The sequence below is a fragment of the Pavona decussata genome, unplaced genomic scaffold, assembly GCF_977016875.1.
Source record: "Pavona decussata unplaced genomic scaffold, jaPavDecu1.1 SCAFFOLD_45, whole genome shotgun sequence".
Classification (NCBI taxonomy): Eukaryota; Metazoa; Cnidaria; class Anthozoa; order Scleractinia; family Agariciidae; genus Pavona; species Pavona decussata.
Window position 1 is genome coordinate 1046974 of NW_028145467.1, and position 24440 is coordinate 1071413.

The 24440-nt window shown below is 39.8% G+C and overlaps 1 protein-coding gene across 2 annotated transcripts; it reads left to right on the plus strand.

Annotated features, from left to right (window-relative positions):
• Positions 1-6148: 6148 nt before the first annotated feature.
• On the plus strand, positions 6149-17970 carry LOC146482567 (uncharacterized). 2 transcript variants are annotated; one of them, XM_085107039.1, is made up of 6 exons: positions 6174-6286; positions 10989-11087; positions 12862-13102; positions 14512-14709; positions 15583-15640; positions 16354-17970. In XM_085107039.1, exons 3-6 carry the CDS (start codon positions 12862-12864, stop codon positions 16370-16372), a joined length of 516 nt encoding a protein of 171 aa, XP_084963165.1. In that variant the 5' UTR covers positions 6174-6286; positions 10989-11087; the 3' UTR covers positions 16373-17970. The 2 variants fall into 2 exon arrangements, with proteins under 2 accessions (XP_084963163.1, XP_084963165.1); XM_085107037.1 differs by lacking the exon at positions 10989-11087 and having other exon boundaries at positions 6149-6286.
• Positions 17971-24440: the final 6470 nt, after the last annotated feature.

Sequence of the window (24440 nt, forward strand, 5' to 3'; positions counted from 1 at the left end):
AGATGTGAAAAAATCAAATAAATTAGTTCTTATTTGCCTAATTTTAGCTGCTAGGGTAATATGTTTAGGTAATTAATTTATCAGTCCAGCATTAGGCTTATTTTGTTGATCCTTCCCGTAAGCGACCACTTTTTTTATTTGTCGTGCACCAAGAGTTGTCGCTTATGAGAGAGTTGGCTGTTTCTAGATCTGACACAGTTCACAGGGCTAGACCTGCTCCAGTAGAAATTGACTCTCACGAGAGGTAGTAAGCCTTCCTCCATTCCACTTTATCGTTATCCTCCCTATTTTTTCATTTATGTGCACTTTTGTACACTGTAGAATTTCCTCCCTTTACAGCAACTGCCCACTGAGAGTCAACAAACTGTGGAGGTTCTGGTGATCTAATTTTTTGTTTTGCTTTAATTAGTTAAAATGTTGCTATCATACCTCAACAACAGATTTTTCTTTTCCAATCTCTTCTAAACGGTGAAAAGTTGAGAGGTGATGAAAGCAGCACTTAGCTCTTCAACTTTGCCAAGTGAGCCACAAAATTAATATTGACTTTTGAATTCAGTATGTATGCTTGGTAATAAATCTCATTATTTTAAAGAAAGAGGTGAAGTAACCTTTAATTATTTTAGATTTTGTCTATCATACCTCTGGGGTGAGAACTGAAACATAAAAGAGGCAGGGTGCTAAACAGCAATACTTCAGCCAGTCAAGTGTGTGAAAATGTGCAGTAATTGCATAATTTACAATATGCTAATTACACTTGACTATGTTACAAAATTTGTACCAATAAATATTAAACAATATTGCAATATGTTGCAGTTCTGATGTATATTGTCATATACTGATGACATTATTATACTGCAGAGTAATGTGGTCAGCTGGGATAATCCTCGAGTGTTTAGAAACACTTCACTAATCAAGGGGCGATAATTTAGATTGTCTGCTTTGAAATGGCTCTTGCATACATAGAGAAACCATGGTTGACTGATTTTGCCATCCCAGGATCTATTTAGTACTGTATCTCCCTTGCAGTTGGGTTTTGGGTGCATTCCCAGTAGCCCCATTTTGACATCCACCAATGGGGGAAAACCACCATACCCATAGAGGTGGTCATGGACATCTGTAAGGGTGACAGGTGAGACAATAATATTTACATGTACCTTCCAAGGTTTTTTGCACATGCATGTGGTTTCTGCAGGATCTCAGTGTATCATTACATTGTTCACCCGGTGCTACTGAACTCGACTTCCCAATTTTTTGCACAAGAGAATGAGGACTTGAATGTCTTTTCACGCAAGTGACAAACACCCTTGCAACCGCTCATATAAACCTGGTAGCTCTATTCACAATAATGTTAAGCAATCTACTTCTGAGATCTTTATAAGCTATCCTTTCCAGTTGCAACGTTTTCTTATCTAAAAATTTCTTAAGGACTAAAGCCGTTTTCCTTGTGAATGCATTTAAGAGCAATTCTCCAGGAAAGTGAAGCAAAGTTGGAAATGGAAAATTTTAACCCCTCTTCAATTTTTGTGTGTAGGTAGGTTACCTTGGCGGATAGACAAAAACAACCATTTTTGGATCGGCAGATGTATCGTTGCCATGGTAACCGCACTATATGACGTCGGCCTTGGGACCATGTTTTGAGCAAAAGTTCCACTCTCAAAAAGTAAAAGTAAACGAATCTGGTTCTCGGGTGCATGTGAACCAATTCAAATGAAATTCATACAGATGGTAGAACCACTCTCCCAGTTTATAAAATTCGCCGTTACAATAATTTGGGTTTAATAAACAAAAAGAAAATGCTCGTCCTACTATGTTCCCTGTCAGCCATTTAGACAAGCAGGAAAAACAAGCACAACGATATTTGTTATTTCTCCGAAAGTACTCTTTCCACATAAACCAAATAAGCAGCAGAGATTACATAGATATTGTCGTTTCTAAATATCATAAAATCAATTTGGGGAAAACTATACTCTGACCATGGGTGCTGAAGACACCTGGGGCAAATTGCAAAATTGGTAATTTTGAGAGCTCTAGTATTTAGCTCAAACAGGCTTTAGAGAGAGAAAATCAGCTTCAAAAGTATCTTTTATCATCTTGTCTGCTACCTGCATTTAGTAAATAAGGTTTTGGCCAACAAATTTGATGAAATATAAATTGATACAAAACCTACCTTGAGGGTTTTGGGAATTTCTTCAGGATGCTTTCGTCGCGTGGTTCTCTCCATCATCTCTCCTTCGCACGTTCCGTCTTTTTGACCAAATCTAGCGCAGACTAACGGTTACTCCCATCGAATATCCAGTTTGCTGTGTTTCAGACCAGGGATGATGATACAAGTAGCCCGCATACACTTGACAAAGAATAGTTGACAAAGTCCAAAACATGGTCGTAATGCTTGCGATTTCTGCCGTCGAGCACCTAAATTCATCAATATTATTCAGCCAGGAAGTAAAGTAAATGTGTCGAGATCCATGTACAAAGCAAATGCATGCCTTTGAACAATCCAAAGTAACATCTTTGGCTAAAATCGAGTCAGATATTGCGATAGTCGACAAGCCAAGAATGGTAAATAAACTGAACGCATAGGCCGGAAGTCCAAGAAGCACGACTGCTGACCGGATGTAACAAAATGTAATGGGATGTAACACCGGATGTATGCGTAATGATATCCTCTTGTAATGGGGTTGTTTCACAATGGCAATGGTGAAGAAAGCAAAAAAAAAAAAAAAAAAAACCTGAATAACCGAATGAAAACAAAAACAAAGGAAATGAAGCTAAACTATTCGTGACAAGAGAATGAAAAATTCACGCGTGAAATCTTATAATTATTTACCTGCACGGCAAAGAATAAGATCCATTTCGTCGCTGATTTCATCACGGTTTATACTAAGTCCGCAGGCTTGCACGTGCCTGGAAATATCCCTTTGACATTGACTGAGTTTTATATTGTTTCCACTGCACTCACAAACCGAAACGTCCCTTTTGGGATTTGAAAGAGACCAACTTTCCATTGTCCCGACCAGGATATTTTCCTTCGCACGACGATATGCAAATTTCCCTTACAGTGTTTTTGATCGACGGCACAAATTTACGTCCCGTCACCCCTCCCCCCAACAAAAAAAAGCAACAGCAAAGCATAAATAAATAAATAAATAAATAAATAAACAGAAAGAATGCCAAAATTTGGGCAGGTATAAGGTACTGAATGTGAAAATTTATCGGCTTGAAGAGGACTTATCTATTTCTGGAGGAGAGGTGGGTCACTAATGTGTAGGCTAATGCCCCAGATCAGCGACGTATCTTACATGCAGGCCATCCTTAACATCCAATAAGCAATGAATTAAAAACAAACAATCAAACAAACAAACCCAGGAAACAAAGGCGGCTTATGTGGTTGTGTAAAACGACTAGTGAAGAGCTTTTATTTTGTCCTCTTTATTCACCACTGTAAAACAGTAATAAAAGCAGATCAGAAGTCGTCCTTTTATCCCCCTATCAATGATATATTGTACCAAAAATATCTAAAGAAGAGATAATGCCATTGCGACGATTAGCCGAAGCTACAAAAACAAACAAAGAAAAAGTGCGTATATCGCATTTAAAACTACATCCGGTCAGCAGTTTTGGTACTCGCATTTCCGGTCTACATACGTTTGGTCGTAAACAGGTCGTAAACAACGATTTCTTCGCTTCTCAGCCATACACCACGGAATGTACGGCTCTATTTAGCCAAAAACGTTATTCAGAATCGACGCAGACATGCATTAGCTCAGCTGTGATCTTGATGCATCTATTTAACTTCCTGGATGGATTGTATTGATGAATTATTTCGATACTCGACACACGACTGTGTTTGACCTGTTCAACTGTTCTTTATTCGGGTTGATGCATCATCATCTTTGGTCTAAAAGTAGATGTTCGGCGAGGCTAGGCAGTTAGATTTGTCCTTTCCGCTAGAGCCTGTGCAAGATTTGGTCAAGAAAATGGAGCGAGCGGAGTGAGAGACCCATCCTATACGACAAAAGCATCATGAAGAAATTCCCAAAAGTTGCAAGGTAGGCTTTGTTTTAATTTATAAAATTCGTTGGCCAAAACCTAATCAATCAAATGTAGATAACAGATAAGATGAATGAGAAAACCTCTGAAGCTGATATTCTTTATCTAAAGCCTGTTAGAACCAAATACTGGAGACCTCAGCATTTCCAATTTTGCAATTTTTTGCAACTTGCCTCGGATGTCTTCAACACCCATGGCCAGAATATAATTTTCCCCAAATAGATTTTATAATATTTATAAACTTCAATATCTATGTAAGCCCTGCTGCCAATTTGGTTTATGTGGAAAGAGTACTTTCGGAGAAATAACGAATATGGTTGTGCTTGTTTTTCCTTCTTATCAAAATGGCTGACAGGCAACATAGTAATACGACTGAGGTCTTCTTGATTATAGCACCCAAAATACTCTAACAGCAAATTTTATAAAATGGGAGAGTGGTTCTACCATCTGCATGAATTTCATTTGAATTGGTTCACATGTACTCGAGAACCAGACTCGTTTATTTTTACTATTTGAGAGTGAATTTTTCGGTCAAAACATAGACCTCAGGCCGACGTAATCAAGTGCGGTTTCCATGGCAACGACGCACCTGCCGATTCAAATATGGCTGTTTTTGTTCATCCCTCCAGGTAACCTACCCCCACACAAAAAATGAAGGGGGGTTAAAAATTTTCATTTCCAACTTTGCTTTACTTTCCTGGAGAATTGCTCTTAAACCATTTGTGCATTAAAATTAACCTTACCGGAATAACTGTCGTCACGCGACATTTAAACAGAGGGAGAATTCCATAAAATAAACATGATGTTTCATTCGTAACTACGCTTTCAACAGTTAATACGCATAAAATGTGGGACAAATACTTTTAATAAGCTTACACTAAAGTTCCAAGCCGATCTTGAGAAACAAGCTTGTAACATTCTGGGCTTTCGCGATGACAGTCGTGAAACACTGTGTGGTTTCTAGTTTCTTCAGAACTGAACAAGAATCGAAATTGAAATCTACTATTTTGTCAACGTACAATATCTTCCTGAGACGACGAAAACCATAATCGTTTGCTACATGGCATCTCATTCCAGCGGTCTTGATTAATTGTAGTGTTCTACTAGGTACTACCGCAAAAAAACATGCTAACAGTAAATAAACAATAACTAAATACGACCGCATTTTCCACCGTCGAGTCGCTACGGACAAATTCGCATGAATATTTTGCATTTCGCGCATGCTCGTTACAGTTTACGAATGATTGACAGATTTCTTAACTGGGGCGATCATCTATTTCGGAAAAGCGGCAAGATCAAAGGTAGCTGCCAGCCCCCCCTGGGTGCACAATTTTGCCAAATTTGTTCAATTTAAGGTGTCGAACGCACTCTATAATATTTGATTACTACTACTCATTTGTCAGTAAAAGACGCCTGACTGTCTCTGTGCCTTAACCATAAACGAACTGTCATTTACGGCTTAAGAAAATACGCTACTTTGACTGGTTTGAAGCTACAAAACCCCTCTCCATTTTACCGAAAAATTGGTTTTGAAGCAGGGATTTGGCGCAAAATGAAAGGAGAAAATACGATGGAGAAACGCCTGAGGGTGTTCCGTGCTCATTCACGTATTCTTCTTTGGCGGTCCAAAGTAATTAGCTGTTAAAATCGTTGCGCCACGGGTACCAGATAGATAAATTAAATGTTGTCTTATAGCCTCCGCCATTTTCGATGCCATCGAAATTATTGACATTGCATGGTGAAGTGAAATCTTATTGCTTTACTGTAAGTTGTGTTCCTGAAAGTATGTTTCATTATCTTTCGTAGTTTCAAAGTGATTTTGTTGATTTCGACATGCTCCGAATAAAATATAATAGCCAAACTCTTGCATATATACAAAAAAAAAGGTTTTTCTGACGAGGACCCTTTAAAGACGACCTTTGCATGCAGAGCGAAATTTCGCGATATATATTATCAGGCTAAGGTCTTCACTAAAAGGTTTTAAAACGGAATTTACCGCTTTGAAAATTTTATTTGTGAGGCGCTATCTGAAAGCAATTAGAGCAAATTAATGAAAAACCAATTGGAGTAAATAAAAGGAATGACATGTGAAATACAGGTGCAGCCTTAATTTGCCAGTAAAAGAAGCATCGGTGTTCCGGTGTCTCAACCATAAGTGAGCAGTTAGCTACGGGTTAAACACATACTGTATTTTGGGTGGTTTGAAACTACACAAACGTTGTGCATTCTAGCAAAGGTACGTTTTGAAATCAGTTGAAGTAGTACATAGATTTTTACCACTAACGAAGTCCTACTCATATCATGTGTTGACATGATATCGGTCCTTGAACCAATAGCGTCTTGTATGTTGCTAGCGGGTTAACATGAGCATTTGGAAAATTTGGATGATATGCAATCGACAAGAAGATCGTGTCTGAAATAGGTTAGGAAAAATCACATATTTTGGTCTGAAATTAGGCGAGAGTTTCAAGAAGCGTGCTTCCCCCGGTGGCAAGATGTAGGTGTACCCATTAAAATATATATTTAGCCAAGCCTAAAAGCGGAGTTCCACAATTCCTATTTTTAATAACATTTATAAAAGTCTGCTTATTGTATGAACGTAACTTTTATGAGTTCCTCATCCATTCGGAAGTTATATATACTTTTAATGCATATGCAGCTAAAGCCAGGAACACACCTGGCGATATTATAAGCCGATCGCGGCGAATGTGATCGCCGCCGATTACTGCAGACACACTTGGCGATTTTTTCGCCGATCGCGGCGATGTGGCAGTTTCTAAAAGTCATGTGAAAAAATTGCCCAACCTGACTTCACTGGCGATTTGCAGTGATGAGCGTAGAAAATCCCGTGAACGGGCACACTTGGCGAATGCTAGCGAATTTAATCGCCCATATCTGACACCCGCGATCGGCGTATAACATCGCCGAGTGTGTCGCTGGCTAACTGCTCCGACATCAACAATAACAATGTAATACAGAGGGCAGTATTACTGAATGCTGATTTGTTGTAACAGAGGGAAGTTTTTCACGAGGGCAAAATTACTTACTCCTGATTGGTCGAGCGGCGAAAATACTCGCTCCCGATTGGCTGAGCACGACAGTTTTACATTTTGTTGGTTTCTGCATTTTGTGTCCAAAAACAACGAGTTCTTCTAGGTTCTTTGGAGTTCGACTCTTTAAGTCGGGTTGTTTGTACCAAAGATATATGGAAATCAAGTGCTGCAGCTAGGACGGAAGAAATTACTCCGCAAGTTCTTTCTTTGGATCCACCGTTTGCTATTTTTATCGATCTATGTCCGTCTTGTAGGAAGCTTCACAGCGCAGGTGAAAGTTAATTGATGCCTAACGTTTGGTTTTATCGTTGTTAGCTTGCTCCTGAATTTAACTTGTATTCTGTCTTAATTACATGTGTATAATGGGAACTGTTCTCGTCGGCGGTTTCGTTTGTTTTGTACGCAACGAAAACATTAAATAATTTGTTGGTTTGCTTGCGCCAACGGTGAGTGTTTTACTGACTGTTTACGAAGTCCCTTCATAGTTTTAAGAACATTTTGCCCTCTGTGTCATAAAAGCGGAATTTAAATAGACTCCAAATGATATTTATTTTTTCTGTTTTTAGTTATTCTTTTTATTTTTTAAGATGATCGAGGCGAACCGGTTTGTGAACAGCCAACGCGCACTACGTAACACTGTCACTGTCCAGTAAATTTTGCTTATCAAGAAGGCCGTACGTGAGCCTCAGAGAAAATGGCTACACTAACCAAAAAAAGGCTTAAAATATATCCTTGAGTAAGACTTTCAGTGAAAATTACTCACACATCTTAATCTTTGCCGTTATATCCTACTGTTTTAAGTATTTTTGTTTGTTCTCAGACAGGATTGTCAGAAATAAATGCTAAAATTAGAAATATATGCGAGAAAAACTTGTCAGTAGTTTATGCAAACGATACAATGTTGCAAGACGTTTGTTTGACTGACTGTTTTAGCTAAGAATCAAATTTCTTTTGAATGAAGCAAAATGGGACGAGATTAGAAATAAAACTCCAGGGGAAATAACGAACATGTACCGAAAAAAGAGCTCAAAAGACTGTTCTGAAGTTAAACAAGTTGCAGTGTCAACACTACAAGAAAAACAATATCTTGCAAAACAGCAAAGTTTTGTCAACAAAATCACATGAATATACTCGCCTCTTTGGAGAATAACCAGTCCTTTTATTCGATTGCTGATTTTTTCTTTCGTTTTACAACGTCGTGTCACTTCAAGAGGAAAAATCCAGTTTCATCGCGCCGGATTAGAGTAAAAGAATTTCTCTTTAAGATTCGGCCGCTGTTTATGAGGTGCCGCCTCTAAAAGCTGCTAAAAGAGTCGATTTGTTTTTCCCGCCGCGAGTCGCCTTGCTTTTTTTCCTGCTGTTTGACGGCAAAATTGGACGAGATCAGAAAATAAAACTCCAAGGGAAATAATTAACATGGACCGAAAAAATGAGCTCAAAAGACTGCTCTGAAGTCAGCAGCATTTAGCTTAAGCTTAAGTTAAACGGCGTGTCAAAACTGGAAGAAAACAATATCTTGCACAACAGCAAACTAGCAAAGTTTTGTCAACAAAATTGCATGAATATACTTGCCTCTTCTGAGAATAACCAGTCCTTTTATTCCATTACTGATTTTTCCGTTCGTTTTACAACGTTAAGTAGCAAAACGTTTCACTTCAAGAGGAAAAACCCAACTTTTTGCCGCGCCGGATCGGTGAAAAATGATTTCACTTCAAGATTCTGATGATGTGCCAGTCGATTTGTTTCTCCCGCCGCTAGTTGCCTTGCTCTTTCTTCTGCTGTTGGTTACATAAATTGACTTTGTATCTTGTCGTCTTCAAAGTTATGTTTTGTTTTTTTCTCAAATGTAGTTGGCGATGCAACTTCCCGCCAAACAAACGCAAACGGCAGCACAATTGACCACGCAATTTCCCGCCGAAAAAAACCGCGGGCTGCAGCGCAGGGTTTGAGTGTCTCATTTCACATTGGCTTACATGGATGAGTGTACGTACGGACAGTCGGACGGTCGGTCCGACGAAGTGAAGTCATAACCAAACCAAAGTCTCTCCCACTGATGGGTTTACCAAAATCTCTTAGCTATCGGGCGCGCAGTGTTCCGCTATTATTTTCCAGTAAAGGACGCCTGACTGTGTCTTAACCATAAGCGAACTGTCATTTACGGCTAAAGAAAATACGCTACTTTGGCTGGTTTGGAGCTACAAAACCCTTTTCCATTTTACCGAAAAATTGGTTTTGAGACAGGGACTTCGCGCAAAATGAAACAAGAAAATACGATGGACAAACGCCTGAGGGTGTTCCGTGCTCATTCGCGTATTCCAGCCGGGCTGGAACTGATCCATTTCTGGCGCAGCGGACGAAAAACACGTGCTGCAAATAGCAGGAAAGTACTTGCGCCATTAGTTTAGTGTGGTCAGTTACAACACCCAATTTGTCCTACAGTTCCACCTAATCCGTACTTCTTATATGAAATTATTTCGGCTACAGTGTTCCGGAACAACACATTCAAAAGGTGTGATGATATTATTTAAACCGAGTCTTGATTTCGAAACAGAAAGCATCTTCGCTGATAAAAATGGACGATACTTGCTATTAAAAGCCAACGTGCTAGAATCTTCCTTCTTGTTTACCAACGTTTACGCGCCTAATGATAGCTTTCTTTCGCAATCTTGATAACATTCTCCTACCATTTGCAGATGCACAAATCATCTTGGGAGGTGACATGAATTGCCCACTAACACCTAGAGATGAAATGGGTGGTGCTCCTGTTCAGAAAAAAACAAAAAGTCAATGACGAGATTGAAAGCTTAATCCGGCGTTTTTAAAAACTTCACGACATTTGGAGAAATCAACATTCCAACAAAACACAATTTACATGGCGTAACAATTCCTTGAAAGTGCAATGCCGCATACTCCATTTATACTACCGTCCCACCTACTCCGTATTTCTTCTTATATGAATTTTTTTCATTTTTTCCTTAAACTATAAAAATGAGCGAAAAAACGGAACGACTTTTCGGTGTCATCCTGGCACCATTATCAAGTAAAGAATGAAACAGAAAAGATAATTTATGCATAAAGTAAAGGTGTGAAATAGAATAAATTAAATTAAAACTAAAAGTAACTGTCCGGTGTTCATTCAGAAGGTGTCATAAAATGGGAGTTTTGTCCGTTAGACAAATAGTTTTGCACGAATGGAGTCTGACTGGGTGTTTAAACTCGGTCTCTTCTTTCTGATCCAAAGCATTTCGAATATTAAACAATCAAGCTTTCCCTGACATTTCTTTAGGATTGTGAAGTTACTTGTCAGGTCGCCAATTGTGTCGACTTGGTGATTATTCTTTAGGTGTTTCCCGATGGCCGAGAACCGATGTTCATCAATGCGTTGGTGAAGGTGACGGCTGGTATAGCCGACGTAATCTGCATCACACAGATCACATACAAAGTGATACACAACACACTGTTGATTGATCAAGGGTGGCTTAGGCTCCTGCACTTTAAGATCGTCACCAAGTTAACGGCTACTGAAAACTGGCTGAAAAATGTGGTCAATTTTGTTGCTTGGTGGCTTAGGGTGGCTTAGGCTCCTGCACTTTAAGATCGTCACCAAGCTACAAAATTGACCACATTCTTCAGCAAGTTTTCAGTAGCCGTAAACTTTTCGCTCATTTTTATAGTTAATTGTACTTCGAAATTTAATCTTATTATAATTTTTTCCTTTATTTTTATTAATTAAATTTTTTCCTTTTTTTTAATCTTAATTCTTTTTTCGTGTTCCGGGAAGTTCTGGAATGTTCCATGTCCCTGATTTTATCGACAGCCAAAGTTTCATGTCATAAACACACTGTATTTTCTGCAACAAATTAAAATTTACTTTGGTTTCCATAGAAACGAAGACAAAATACGAAACACAACTTAAGTCAAATTTTACAAGTGACACCTTGTGTCCAAGGCGAAAAAATATCACCGATTCGACATTTTGCAAAGGTATCACTTTTTTCTTGCATATCTTTAGTGACTTTATTCTTAATTGCCCAAAGACATTTTTTAGATTTTTCTTTAAAACGCATTTCAAGACATTTTTAGAAGGTAATCCTGCCTTAAAAAAAGCAGTAAAAAAGTAATCATATATCGCTATTCCAGGACGCCAAACTCAGTGAAACAAAAAAGATCTTAAGTCTCAGAAAGCTTTTGACAGGTTCAGATAAGGTTGAAAGTTTCACTAAGGTGCAAAAACAGCGAATTTCGTTTAATCCACGTTGTTTTTCTTGACATTATACAAATATTTCACACTGCGTCCGGTAAGCATAAGCGAGATGCAGCTTTGGAGTGAGATTTCACTGCCACTTTATCGCATCACTGCTTTAAGCATCTATATAATGGACTTTTTACACGCTAAATATAAAAGCGCTCGTTCTAAAAAGCGTTTTTATATTGCCATGTATTTCACGAATAAGTCTTGAACATTTTGCGTGAATTTTACCCAAGTGAGGATTATTATTCATGATCTGAAGTAACATGTCAAACCGAAGGTGAAGTAGAAGATGACCGTATTCTCCTTCCGGTACCTGATTAGTTGTTGTACATTAGTCCAAAAAAACAAGCTCTGTTTTGCTTTCACCAGGAACTTTAAATTTCTTGTTTTGAGATTTACAAAGTTTGAATTAAATTTTCCATGTCACGTTTCTGGTATATTTTAAGAAAATCCTTAAGGAACACCTCAGGTTCACTGGAATCGGATCCAGCTTTCAGCCTCGGTTTAATTAAATTTCTTGCCATCGTCAAATTAAGACTCAAACCTTACTTTTATTAGTATAAATAAAAGCGAATTGAACCACCCACGAGACCATAGCAAAACATAGCAATGTTTGTAGTAAGTTATCGCTAAGTTACTGGACCTCCTAGGTGCTTTTTAAGGGAAGAATTGAATATAGAAACGAATTTGATACCACTGCAACTTTGTCATCCGAAAATTCGTTCGATCTATAAACTCGGAACTGAATTTATTAATTTTCCGTTATTTGCAGGCCCTGATAATAACTGACAAATTATCGGTGTGCCTAAGATATAGACCAGACCGTTTTGTTCTCCCCGAGGGTCTTAAACCTTTTTCGAAGAGGAAAAAGATGGCTAATTGGTATTATTAAAAACTGGATCAATGTATAGTGCAATTCCAGGGATTTGATCGGCTTAGCGGCCATCGCGTACGAGCAATTACACCATGCCAGAGAAATAGCGACCATTAAATTGTCTTCTGGTTGTTCTTGCAAAGCGAAATCAGCAAGATATAGCAATAATTTTTAATTGTTTTTAATACTGAAAATAATTATTCCACTCACGCTTGTTGGTTATGAGATGATTATAGTCAACTCGGCGAGTATCTATCATCTCATATCCAAAGCGCGCTCGTGGAATAATTGTTAAGTATTGCAATTCTGAAATAACAGGATTGGACCACAAGCATAAAGTATTCCAATACTCTGAAATTCGAGTCATTTTAATTCTTCGAGGAATACTTCAATGTTTTGAACCTCAAAGTTTGCTGTCATCCGACAACCACACGGGATGTTATAAAATATATAAATTGCTGCTCTCGCGCAACATGTCCCACAAGCTTTATTAGGTTTTACATTGACCAAACTGTCAACGGTTTAGCTATCATTCAGGAAATTCTCTTACTGTATAATTTTGGTAGGTTATAAAGTAGTTTTGCTGCATTTTGGGTTTTTGGCATTGGGAACTAACGTCAAGTTATTTGCAGATGTTGCCAGGGAAAGCTATACCCGCCACCATGTTGTTCCTACTGTACGTCCGATCAGGGGTCCCTTCTTCTTCTTCAGTCGTCACCCCCTCACCTTCGCCCACTACGCCTGCAGCCACATCCTCGGCCAACGTGTCTACAAATTCATCTGCAGGTGGAGGTGGAGCGAGCCCATCACCAAATGCAACGACTACTAGAGCTCAGACTGTCAATGTGACGACTTCAGTGTCTGTTGCTGACGGTAAGTGGAGTGTTGTAAATCCGGTCAGTGTCTACTATTACAAGGGACGGACACTATTTTGGAGAGGGGGGGAGGGGGAAGGAATAAAAAGCAATAAAGCCCAAATAAATTGTTTGCACACACACACACACACACACACACACACACACACACACACACACACACACACACACACACACACTCACAAAATTGTCAGTAGGAGAATGCAACCGAAAAAAAAAAAAAAAAAAACAACGACGCAGAAAAAAATTGTTTGTGTTGAAAAAATCCCCCCCCCCCTTCAAAAAAGTAATGGTCTGTCGCTAACAATACAACACCACCGACGATGACTCAATGGCTGAAGAAAGTGATCATAGCTATCATACGAAAATGCATCACGAGTTCGGTTTTATTGAACGTGTAGTCTGGATTTCATATGATCGCTGGAGCTCGCCCAACCTCGTTCTCAGGGTCTCTCCTTTTCACATCCCTCGTTCCCCGGGACTTGAAGGGGAGACACCCCGGGAACGAGGTTGAAGCTCGCCCAGTTTTCGTTCTGGCAGCGATAGTGTTCATTTGTAAAACAGACTTTACAGTACATATAAGTAACCTAAAAACTGGAAAATGTTTCACCCAATATATTAATTTTCAGTAAATAAACAAATAAATAAATAAATAAATAAACAAACTAAAAAGGAACAAACGAATTGTAGAACACTACCAGAATTAAAGCCCAGTTCTTAACAGAAGGGTTGAGTGTTCAAGCTTAACAATACTCAATGTTATCCACTTATCCACGAGGTGAGAGAACGACTGTGTTACTTGCAGACAAAGTCCATAAAATTAATTTGTTCGGGTCAACAATCTGCAAAGGTGTTCTTCAAGGGACAATGTCACCCCTGGCGCATGCACGGGTTGATGAGAAGCACTTTGAAATTGTGGCCGAATTTTTTTCAAGTACCGTCGGAGAGTCCAGGAAGCTGTTTTCATCTGTTTGAATAGCTGAATGTTTTATCTACAAAGGTTCTTTGGTACTTACAGAAGCTGTTTGTTGCGAGATTTTTGAAAGCTCTACTGCGCATGTGCCCCAGCTTACATAGTCCCTTTAGAAAGGTCTGTTCGATTGGCCGTATTCTGGAATAAGACTTCTTACAGTGATTGTTGAAAATCCCTCGTGAGGTTTTTTTTTTTTAGTTATTGGAATACAAAATAGATTTTCAGTATCGTGTGGTATCAACAGCTTGCAGAGACGTCTTCAAACTTTTGCCTAAAAGCAAGCAATCTAGAGGCTATTCTGCTTATTCTTATTCCGAAAGATGGTCAATCGATCAAGCTCATTTCTATTGCTTCACATCATGTTTCATCCTGTTTCACCAACGGCTTACTCCTTAAATACTGTAACATTTCTCGACTTTTTTTTATTTCTTCAGTTCAGTGGAGCGAGTGGAGAACAAAAGATCCGAGTAAGTGTAAAGAAAAATGCTGTGATTCGGGAGGCGGCTTCACTCACCAGATAAGAAACTGTACGATCATCAGGCAGCGATGTGACCTCAACGAATGTAAGCACTATGGTGCCATGGAACGACAGGTTTCCTGTAAGACCGCCTGCGATTGTATGTCCAATGCAGGTAGGTCGTTATCAAGTCCTGGAAAAATGGTGCAACATTTCTGCGAAACAAAATTTCAGCGTGTCCCGGCATTCGTGGACATTGTTAAGTGCAAATTTCTGGTCTAAACACAGTCAAAATTATGCAGTGCGTGTAAAGCGTTAGCCTCGCGTCATCGTCATAAATATACATAATGTGTATGTAAGGCCAAGTCTAAATTTGTGAAGAACTTTTTCGTTGAACTACCAATCTGTCCAGAGCTAGCTTGAATGGTGCCAATTTTTCTCAATTTACTAAAACGTTTTGGAAAACAGCGAGTCGCTTCAAACTAGCTTTGGTAGTCCAAATTAGGGAAAAAAATCTTGTGCCACTCTAAGAGAACATCAAGAGATCACGTGTGGGGTAGATTGAACTAGTATACAAAAAGCGCCTTCCATCTATGATCTATTGGTGGGTCACACCGGCCAACTGTTAAATGGAATGTACCACCCTGAAAGGCTGATTCTGCCAATAGGACATTTTCACTATGGCGTCATTCGACTACAACTACCAGAATCCTTCAGTTTTTTCTTTTCTCGTGCTAATTAGAGCCATTGTTCTTTGCTGTCCACTGGGATTTCAAAATTTGAATTTGAAAAGGTTAAACGAAATGAATTCTGGTAATTGTAGTCAAATGACGTCATCATGAAAAGGGCCTATTCTTTTTTTAAAAGGATGGTGTCCGCAATTTACAAGTAATTGGAAGGACGAACACTAACCAAGTTTTCAATTTGGTACACTTCATTATCGATCTTACCGGGCGGGGAGATCTGGTCGACCAGTTTTAACAAATGCAACTGAGCGCTCTTGATAAACTTCTCAAACTTGTTATTTATTTTCCGTTTTATTTTTAAGGGCATCTCGCTCCAGGGCTCAAAACAATCATTGCAACTCTTCTCATCTGCACTTTGATGTAAGTAATTCAATATTCTACCTCATATTATGTCCAGAAATGCACCTAACCCTGATGTTGGTTACTTCATATAAAACAGGCCTTTTTGTCGTTATCATATGACTTCATGTTTGACAGAATTATGTGTGTTTTAGTGAGAATTAAGGTTAGGGGACACCTTGTGATGTCTATCATACTGTTCATGAATTTCATTAGCGTGCATTTCTGGACATAATATTCTGCTGGAGGCACCCTGTAAACCGAATTAGAAACTGATGTCTTAACCTGCTATGGTCTTATAATTGTGAGATTTTGAGGCGTATTTAATTCTGTGGGCATTAAGAGTGCCGATTTTAAAGGGGAATTTTTGCTCTAAACTTTTACGACCTACGACCTTTACTTGCATGGTGTCGCTGTATCCCGGTATACAAAAAAAAAAAAAAAATTTATTTAAGTGTCAACGTCTTGAGCGCAGAGCACTAACTTGGACACTTTCCAGATCAAATTAGAATTTAGAAATGTTGTTTTTTGAGGGGAGGGGAAAACTGAAGTACCCGGAGAAAAACCTCTCGGAGCAACAACAAACTCAACCCACATACATTAAGGCACATTGATGGGAGGCGAGTGCTCTCACCACTGCGCCATCCCTGCTCCCCAACCTAGAGGCTGGGATGTTACATAGTGTACTCATTTTCCCTGAACTAATGTTGTCTTGACTTACTTTGGCATATTAGAGAAAACATGAAGCGCTGAAGAGAAGACCGGATGATGACTGAAGGAGAGATTTGTCTGCTGTAAACGTTTAATGTGCTATAGATGAATTTTTGTGTGCTTTTGGACTCGCTATTTTTAGTGGACAAACGTTGGCTTTCTTGTATAAATGCATTAAGCTAGTATTATGGAAATTTGTAGCTGGAAAACTGACTTCTGACATCGTTGCACCATTTTCTTTTCATTTTTTGAGCCATTCAGGAAGTACAGTTTGAATCTTAAGTTAACGTAAAACTTTAAACAGTGTTGTCCGTCCTTTTCAACTGAAACACAAAGTTTAAGAAAGGCTCCAAAAGGCAAAAGTTAAGAGGGAATGGGCAAAGAAATGCTGGTGTCTCAGCAAACAGAATCAGATACAGCTCTTTGCTTGTCGGAAGCATAAAATATTTCCGCTACAAATATTTTGAGTGTGCGCAGGTGGAAGAACATTTAGAACCAATGTTTCCGCAGCAGTGATTCTGCCAAATGTTTCCTCCTTTTTGGGGCTGTACCTTTTTTGTTTTGTTTGTTTGTTGAGTTGAGTCTCAGTAAGAGAAATTAGAGCACTTTTGGCCTGTTTACAAGGAAGTCGGGTAGCTCTAACCAAGGACCTTAGTGAGCAACCGAGGCAAAGTCTTCACGTGTTTACAGGTAGAGACAGCTCAAGGGCCAAGTTGCAGTTAACTCGGTAACCACGTTATTTGTATCTGCCTAAGAAATTTTCAGTTTAACTCTACAGAAAATGGTAAACACTAAGACTTCTGGAGAGTTTCAAAGGCTTTCGGCTGTCAAATTAGAAAACATTCACTGTTATTCAAAAGAAATATCTCACCGTAGGAAGTAAGTTTCAGTTTGATTCATGTAAATAATTAACGTCGAAATTAACCCGCTATTGTCGGTAATAAGTTCAGATGCCGCTTTGGTTAAGGCGGGTTATCCCTACCTGTCCGAGTGTCGTGTTTACAGGGTGAACAGTTGTCCCGCCGGCTGGGGTAACTATCGAATACAGGTCGGGTAACCCTAGCGCTAGGGCAACCGTAGCAGCCTTGTCACATGGGAACACCAAGGCAGCCCTCTTGCTAAGGTCCCCTGGCACGACTGGCACTAGGGTTATCTTGCTTCTATGTAAACAGGCCCGAAATGTACCCCCTTCATCGACGGTTTGTGTGATACTCATCATCTTTTTAAGCGTATGAATCTGCTGTCAACAATAATGTGAAATGAGCTTCATGAACAGGACCCATTTGCGCTCTGAGGACATAGCAAGAACAACGGCTGCAAACAACAACGCAAAAGACAACTTCGGTCGTTTTGTTCTTAGATTGACGGCGGTATTTAATGTACTTGTCACAGAAGTGATACAATGTTTAAACAATAGTTATAGCTTATCGCGTCACTTTCCAGCGACCATTTATACACTGAAGTTCAAAGTACGAGCCACTAAAAATAACTCTTCCCTTTATTAGGAATTCATGTATCAGTTTATACCTGAACATTTTTTTGCTCTGTAAATTCTCCACGCGTGTTTCTGCATAATTTATTAGTCAAACTGAAGCAGCAAGAGTTTTGTAACTTTTAAAATAAACGCCACATCGTATTGATGGTTGTCTGATGTATTCTTTCCCCTGAGCCGAATCTGAGCTAGAACGTATCAACTCTAAGTCGCAAATTTTAGATTCACACCGGGAGCGTTCTTCATTTGTTCGGAAAAACAGGCTACTCCCAAAGGAAATCAAATGGAACGGTCTTTTTCTCTGGAAATTTTTTCCAGAATCGTCGGAATATCACCGTACCTTCATTACTTTATGCGCTTTGACGAGATGCGATTTGTTGCCCAGACTTTACAGTAGAAAGGACCGTTCCAATGTAGCAGTCACGCGGCAAAAACGCTGTAGACCGTTTCTTCTCGTTTTCAACCAAATTAGTCTGAAGGCCCGTTTATATGGAGAAAATGGAGAAAAGTTATCCCGGGTAAAAGGATCACCCGCCTACCCGAGCTACCCTGGGCGAGACACTTTTCCTACATTTCCTTACAAAACGGGGCGAACCATTCACATGAGAAACACAAAGTTGGCTCGGCTAAAAGGGTGACCCGCCTAGCAGTTCACTCTCCTTCGAGGGTAGGGTCACCCTCCCTGCCGGGACAACTTTTTTTTTTTTTCATATAAACAATTTGGCTCGCCTACCCGGGTCAGCTCGGTCAAGGCTAGAGCCACAGAGCATGCGCGTGCGCTGTTGTCATTGAGAAACAAACGTAAACGGCGTCATATTCGAAGTCTGGCTCGGTGAAGAAGTGGAGTTGGAGGCCTGCTCGAACTCTGTGAGTTTCCATGCCACTGACTTCAACGCTGATAAAGTGAAATTAAAAGAAAAGGTTCGGCAAATGATGGCTGTAAAATATGGTACCGAAATCTAATTTGGACCAGTCTAGAAAACAGTCCCAGAGAAACGTGAAGGAAATATCCAATAAAGAATATAAAGCGTATGAAGCAATCCATGACTTTTTCTGGACACGAGGTGTAAGTTTTGAAGTAATCTATCGAACACGAGAAGGTGTGTTTCATCAGATATCCAAACGCTGAGAAGTAAGTTGAAAAAACGAGGCGCAGCCAAGTTTTTGTAAACGACTTCGAGGTGTTTGGATATCTGATGAAAAACACTTTCCAGTGTTTGATATGGCTTCTCAATAATTCTTGGAGAAATTCAAGGCTAAAGTTGGCAAAATTTTATGGTAATTAGGATCACTTATCCAAACCACGGTCACGGTAGTGATTTTCTTTGTTCTCTCTTGATGAATTATTAATGAGTTTGAGAAACTACTATCTCGCATGAAAGAGAAACTTCGATCTCCTTCATACTGCATTATCATTTCAACATATGATCAAAGCTAATTTTCTCATCAGTTTCCAAGCAACAACTATTACCATACTGAGCAACGACAGCGCATAGCCTCTCATTTAAAACATTGTCGATTATCTCGAAATCTAGTCAGACACTTTTTGACGAAACTTGATAACTAGACAACTTGCAGGCGAAATAAGTAAAAAAATCTGTAAGAGCGTTATCAAGTAAATAAATAAATCAATTTTTTACAGGGTGATTTGTTTATTCCCGCATTTTCCACCAATATCTCTGGCAAAATAAAACTTGACACTTTCTCTTTCCTGATAAAATGTCTTTCCTTATAGCAAAACATTCTTAACGTATATTGAGCTTCATGGATGCCTCCGATTTTAAGATATTTATGTTTGAAAACAGTTAAAATAAGGTGCAGAGATCAGTGAAGTTTGGCGCGTGACTTTGAATAAACTTGAAATGACTTAGGGGCTTTTTAAATGTATTATTACGAAAGCTGGAACAATAAAAACACCGGAATGCCATGTTTCATTTTCGCGCCACAAGGCGGTAAGTGGATGAAAGGTCGTGACGCTGCAGCTGCTCCTGAAGAGCGCGAAAACAATACGTAATCCCACATGATGCAATGAACCGACCAATCGTATATTGATCTAAAAATGAGCGCAAACAATTAACGGCATAAAAAACAATCTGGAACGAGGGATCTTTCTTTCGCTCCTGGTTTCGATGTCTGTTCGGTTCCAAATTGAGTTTGCTTTTCGAGTGCGAATCATGGTTGTGAAGACTGTTGAAGACGTAGAGTTATGGCTCGTTGAAAATGGAATTTCACTGTAAGCAATCACAGACAATATCATACTAGGCAATTAGTATTGTCTACCTATTAAGAGCCAGTGTCAATGAAAATGTTTCATGGTTTACGAGAATAGCCGAGTGACCTGAACGAATCAAACATTGAAAATGGAATCACTGTCTATCTATGAAGACAAAAGATGTGATTTCCCTGGACGTGTTCAGTTTTTATTAAGAAGCCTCAATTGCATACGAGTGTGTTTTGGCGGGAAATCCGTGCACCCAATTGCACATACCCCGGAGTATCCAATCGATGGAAACCGATGATCGGAAATTCAATCGATAAAATTACGTAGTTAATTGGTATCGATTGGTATCGGCCAATCGATGACCAATCGATAACCACACAAAAACCGTTGATCGATTACTATCGATACGCTCAGCAACCTTGAACAGACGTCACCCACGCTACCTGTCCGATCATCTGCCATTTTTAGGAAGCCCTGGGGGCGATATTGGTAAAACAAATTCCGACCCAGTCTTTTCAACGCAAAGAATATACCCCGTTGCACGTGTACTCGAATTACGCACTTGCCCGTCATTGCCTTTCCGTGTCATAATGTCTACGCAAGACGTCTGGGTAGAGGCTTTACTGAATATACTGGTGCATCGTCAAAGGCTATCATCTTTGCCGTTTTGAGGTGAACGTCGGTGAAGTGTTCACTGTAAACAAGAAGAGGGGAGAACGCGTTTAAAGTTGTTAACCATCGTGGACAGCTCGGCCACCTCTCCGGGGGCCACCTACAGTCCGAGGTTGTGGATCCTCTTTGGCAACTACATGCACATATTTCTGTGTAAGTGAATTATTATTTTTGTTATTAAAACTCTAACAATCAATCCGGGCAAACAAGTATGAAATCATTCAAATCACATACATTGTTATTTCGATGTACTGTTCTCATAATATTTTTTTATGTCTCCTCTCTGCGGTTGCGAGCAACATTTAAAGAGATCAATTTTGATTGCCAACAGCCAAGCTTGTTTGCGAGAGCGCTTTAGTAAAACCTTAAAACGTAACACAAACTCACTATCTTTGGGATAAAAATTTGGCCATCGTTAATGGCCGCTTTTAATTGAAAAGTACAAAACTTAAACTAATATCTGACAAACGGTGAGGTAACAATAAGGTATTAAAAGCTCTAGCAAAGGTGAGGGCCAGAAAAAAGGCAAACTACACAATTAAATACAATAATTACACGGGCGGAAGACGGGGATGGGGGTGGGTTGATTGCTTGATTTTCTTGAAATCTGAAGTTTAAGGCTTGCAGACTGAGAGGGCGAACTAATGGATACGCCCTCTTATAAAGGGTCTTTGCCTAACTATGAAAGCGAGGCTAAGTATTTTTACTGTGAGTGAACATTTGGCCAAAAGCCTCGTGATGTTGCGAAAAGGTTATTGTCCGGAGAGTCTCGTGATAATCATACGATGGTGATCTGTTTTAGTAAAGATCCAAGGTTCAAACGAAGAACCATGAGCCATTGTCTCACAACCAACTCACCCCTGTCCCCTGTGACAAACCTAATAGAGAAGGCACCCGGGAGGGAGACATAAAAGCTTTTATTTGGTCGCAATAAAATCCATGTATTTGCTCCTTTTGCTAGAACTGTGACAGGACCTCCAGTTGATGATCCAAAGGGAAGGTGGCGACGTGGAGGTGGCATAAATGTCCCTGTCAATGTTCAGGTTCGGCCTCCAGAACAGCAAGCTCGGGAGGTAAAACGAAAACTTGAGATGTGTGGCTGTCAAGTAAAGTTGAGTCCAGCTGAGTGAAGTCCCAATGAAGTCCTCTGTCAAAGCTCAGCCAGCAGATGTTCCAATTGTACGTCGTGCAACCGGGAATTTAACAAACGGAACATTTTTAAATCTAAACGAAATAATTAGCCGAAACTTTACGACAATAACAGGCAATAATAATGTAAGCGGACCAGGCGGTGCTGTGTTTGATTTGAAAGACATCACGTACAATCAATTAAGAACTTTAATCAGTCATGAAAACCGGTTCTGAAACTTGCAACATGTCTCTTTGTACAGTCACTTTGCAGTTGCGCTTGAACCTGGGTTGGCCTGAATAACCATGTACTGGCCTGGTTTATAACTGCCATCCTTCTGTAGACGGCGGTGGTTTTGAAACCAGTTTGATATCTGTTGAATAGAAATCATTGTTTGAGTTTCCGGTGGTAATGATTAATTTGAAAAAAGTTCTTACACTTGAGGTAACTAAAACTGAACATATTGTAACGGATATAAGCCACCCGCGAAACCAATACGTCACACGAAGGCATACAATTATCATAGGCAAAATTAGGGGTGCCTGCAAACGATTCTTGATAAATACAGTCGAACCTCCACTAACGGCCACCTCTCTACAACGGCCACTTTTTTTGTCCCAGCAGACAGTCCATACATTAGCTCTTGTTTAAACCTCTCTACAACGACAACGGCCACTAAAGTGCCTCCCCAACTGCCAAAATAACCTCTCGACAACGGCCAGTACAGTTCTTTTTTGTAAAAACCTTTTTCATAAACTGATGCAGTAATCTACATTTGTCTTTGGAACATTACGTTTCTGTAGCCATTTTAATGATATACGTATTTTGATTGTGTTCCGTTTGTATGCTGCAGTAAGCATAAATTGTCTACAATAACATAGCGAATGTTGCGAACCTTGCTCGTTTCGTCTTGTTAACATTTTGATTACAAACATTATTTACGTTTTATTATGTATTTTATCTATATATATATATATTATTTATGACTGGATTGCCATTATAGGCTACAGTAAGCATGAACTTGGCACAATAAACATGTTGTATTTCCCGAAAAAAAAAGTGTCATATTACACCCCTACCTCCCCATAACGGCCACCTCTCCACAACGGCCACTTTCTTCTGTCCCCAAGGTGGCCGTTGTGGAGAGGTTCAACTGTAGTATCAATCACCCATCTGCAGGATCTTGGCACTTAACACCCAGTCAAAAACACCCCTCAAACTGTTCAAGCAGAAATGTAATCTTGTTGTTGACGGGCCGCTTTCAAACAAGCCGGAAGATAAGAAGGCAAGATTCCTTTTACTTTGGGCCGGTGACAAAGGCCTAGAAATTTACAACACTGCATCATGGGCCAGTGAGGATGACAAGCTAAAGCTTGATCCAATCTTTGGAAAATTGGAGGCATACACAAAACCTCAAAGTAATCAAATCCTGTCAAGGTACCAGTTAAGATGCCTAAAGAAAGAGGACATGCCTTTAGAAGAATTCCTAACTAAAGCACGCAAGCTTATCGATGATAGCGGATACGACACTGCATTCAAGGAAGAAACACTTCGAGACACGTTGGTTTTTGGGGTGAAATCGGATAAAGTCAGGAAGGATGCCATCTCTAAAGGAAATTCGCTAACTTTTCAGCAAGTCTATGATCTTGCCAAAACTGACGAAAGCACCAGGGCACAGATGCAAGCAATTAAATAGGGAGATCAAAGCTCTGAGTTACATGCTGTTAGAAGCAAAAAGAAGGCAAATACCCTGATAGCCTCAAAACAACCGAGTAGCACAAAGATGACTCGTTCAAGCAATACTTTCAAGCCCCATGGTTCATCTACTAGTAAACCAAAGTTCAAATTCAAGTACAGTGGCTGCTTTAGATGTGGAAATAAGCATGACGTTGATGCCACATGCCCGGCAATCCATGCCAAGTGCCAGTACTGCAAGAAAGTGGGGCACTTTCAGAAGGTCTGCATGAAAAAGCGCCTCAAACAAGTGAATGAAATCGTACAAAGTCCAGATTACAGCGGTCAGGACATCCATCTGCATGATGACGGAGAAGACGAAACCAGTGATTCTTGTGATTCCTCAAGTGACAGAGACTCAGAACCAGTCACAGTGCTCCTTGACACCATTACGTCTGAGAATCCAGTTGAACATTCAGTTCACAACTTGAGCAGTTACCCTGACAAGATCTTCACTACAGTTAAAATCAATGACAAGCGCAGTCTTCAGATGAAAGTGGACACAGGAGCAGACACTTGTGTTCTAACTACAGATGACCTGCAGAGGTTGGGACTTTCGCTCGACATAAAACCGTGTACAAGTGTGCTGAAAAGCTATGGTGGAAACCCTATAGAGAACCTAGGTGCTACTACTCTTCAAATAGCTTACAAGAGCAAGTCCATTTCCGCAAAGTTTAACATTGTTGAAGCCCCAGAGCACCCATCGATGATTGGCTGCCAGCAAGCGCAGGAATTGGGTATCATAACGGTCAATCTTCAAGAGCTCCACAGTGTTCCAGCAGAATCTTCAGCCAAGCCATCCATCCAGCATGCCAGCCTATCCAAAACTGTCGTGATGAGGGATTATCAGGACTGTTTGGAT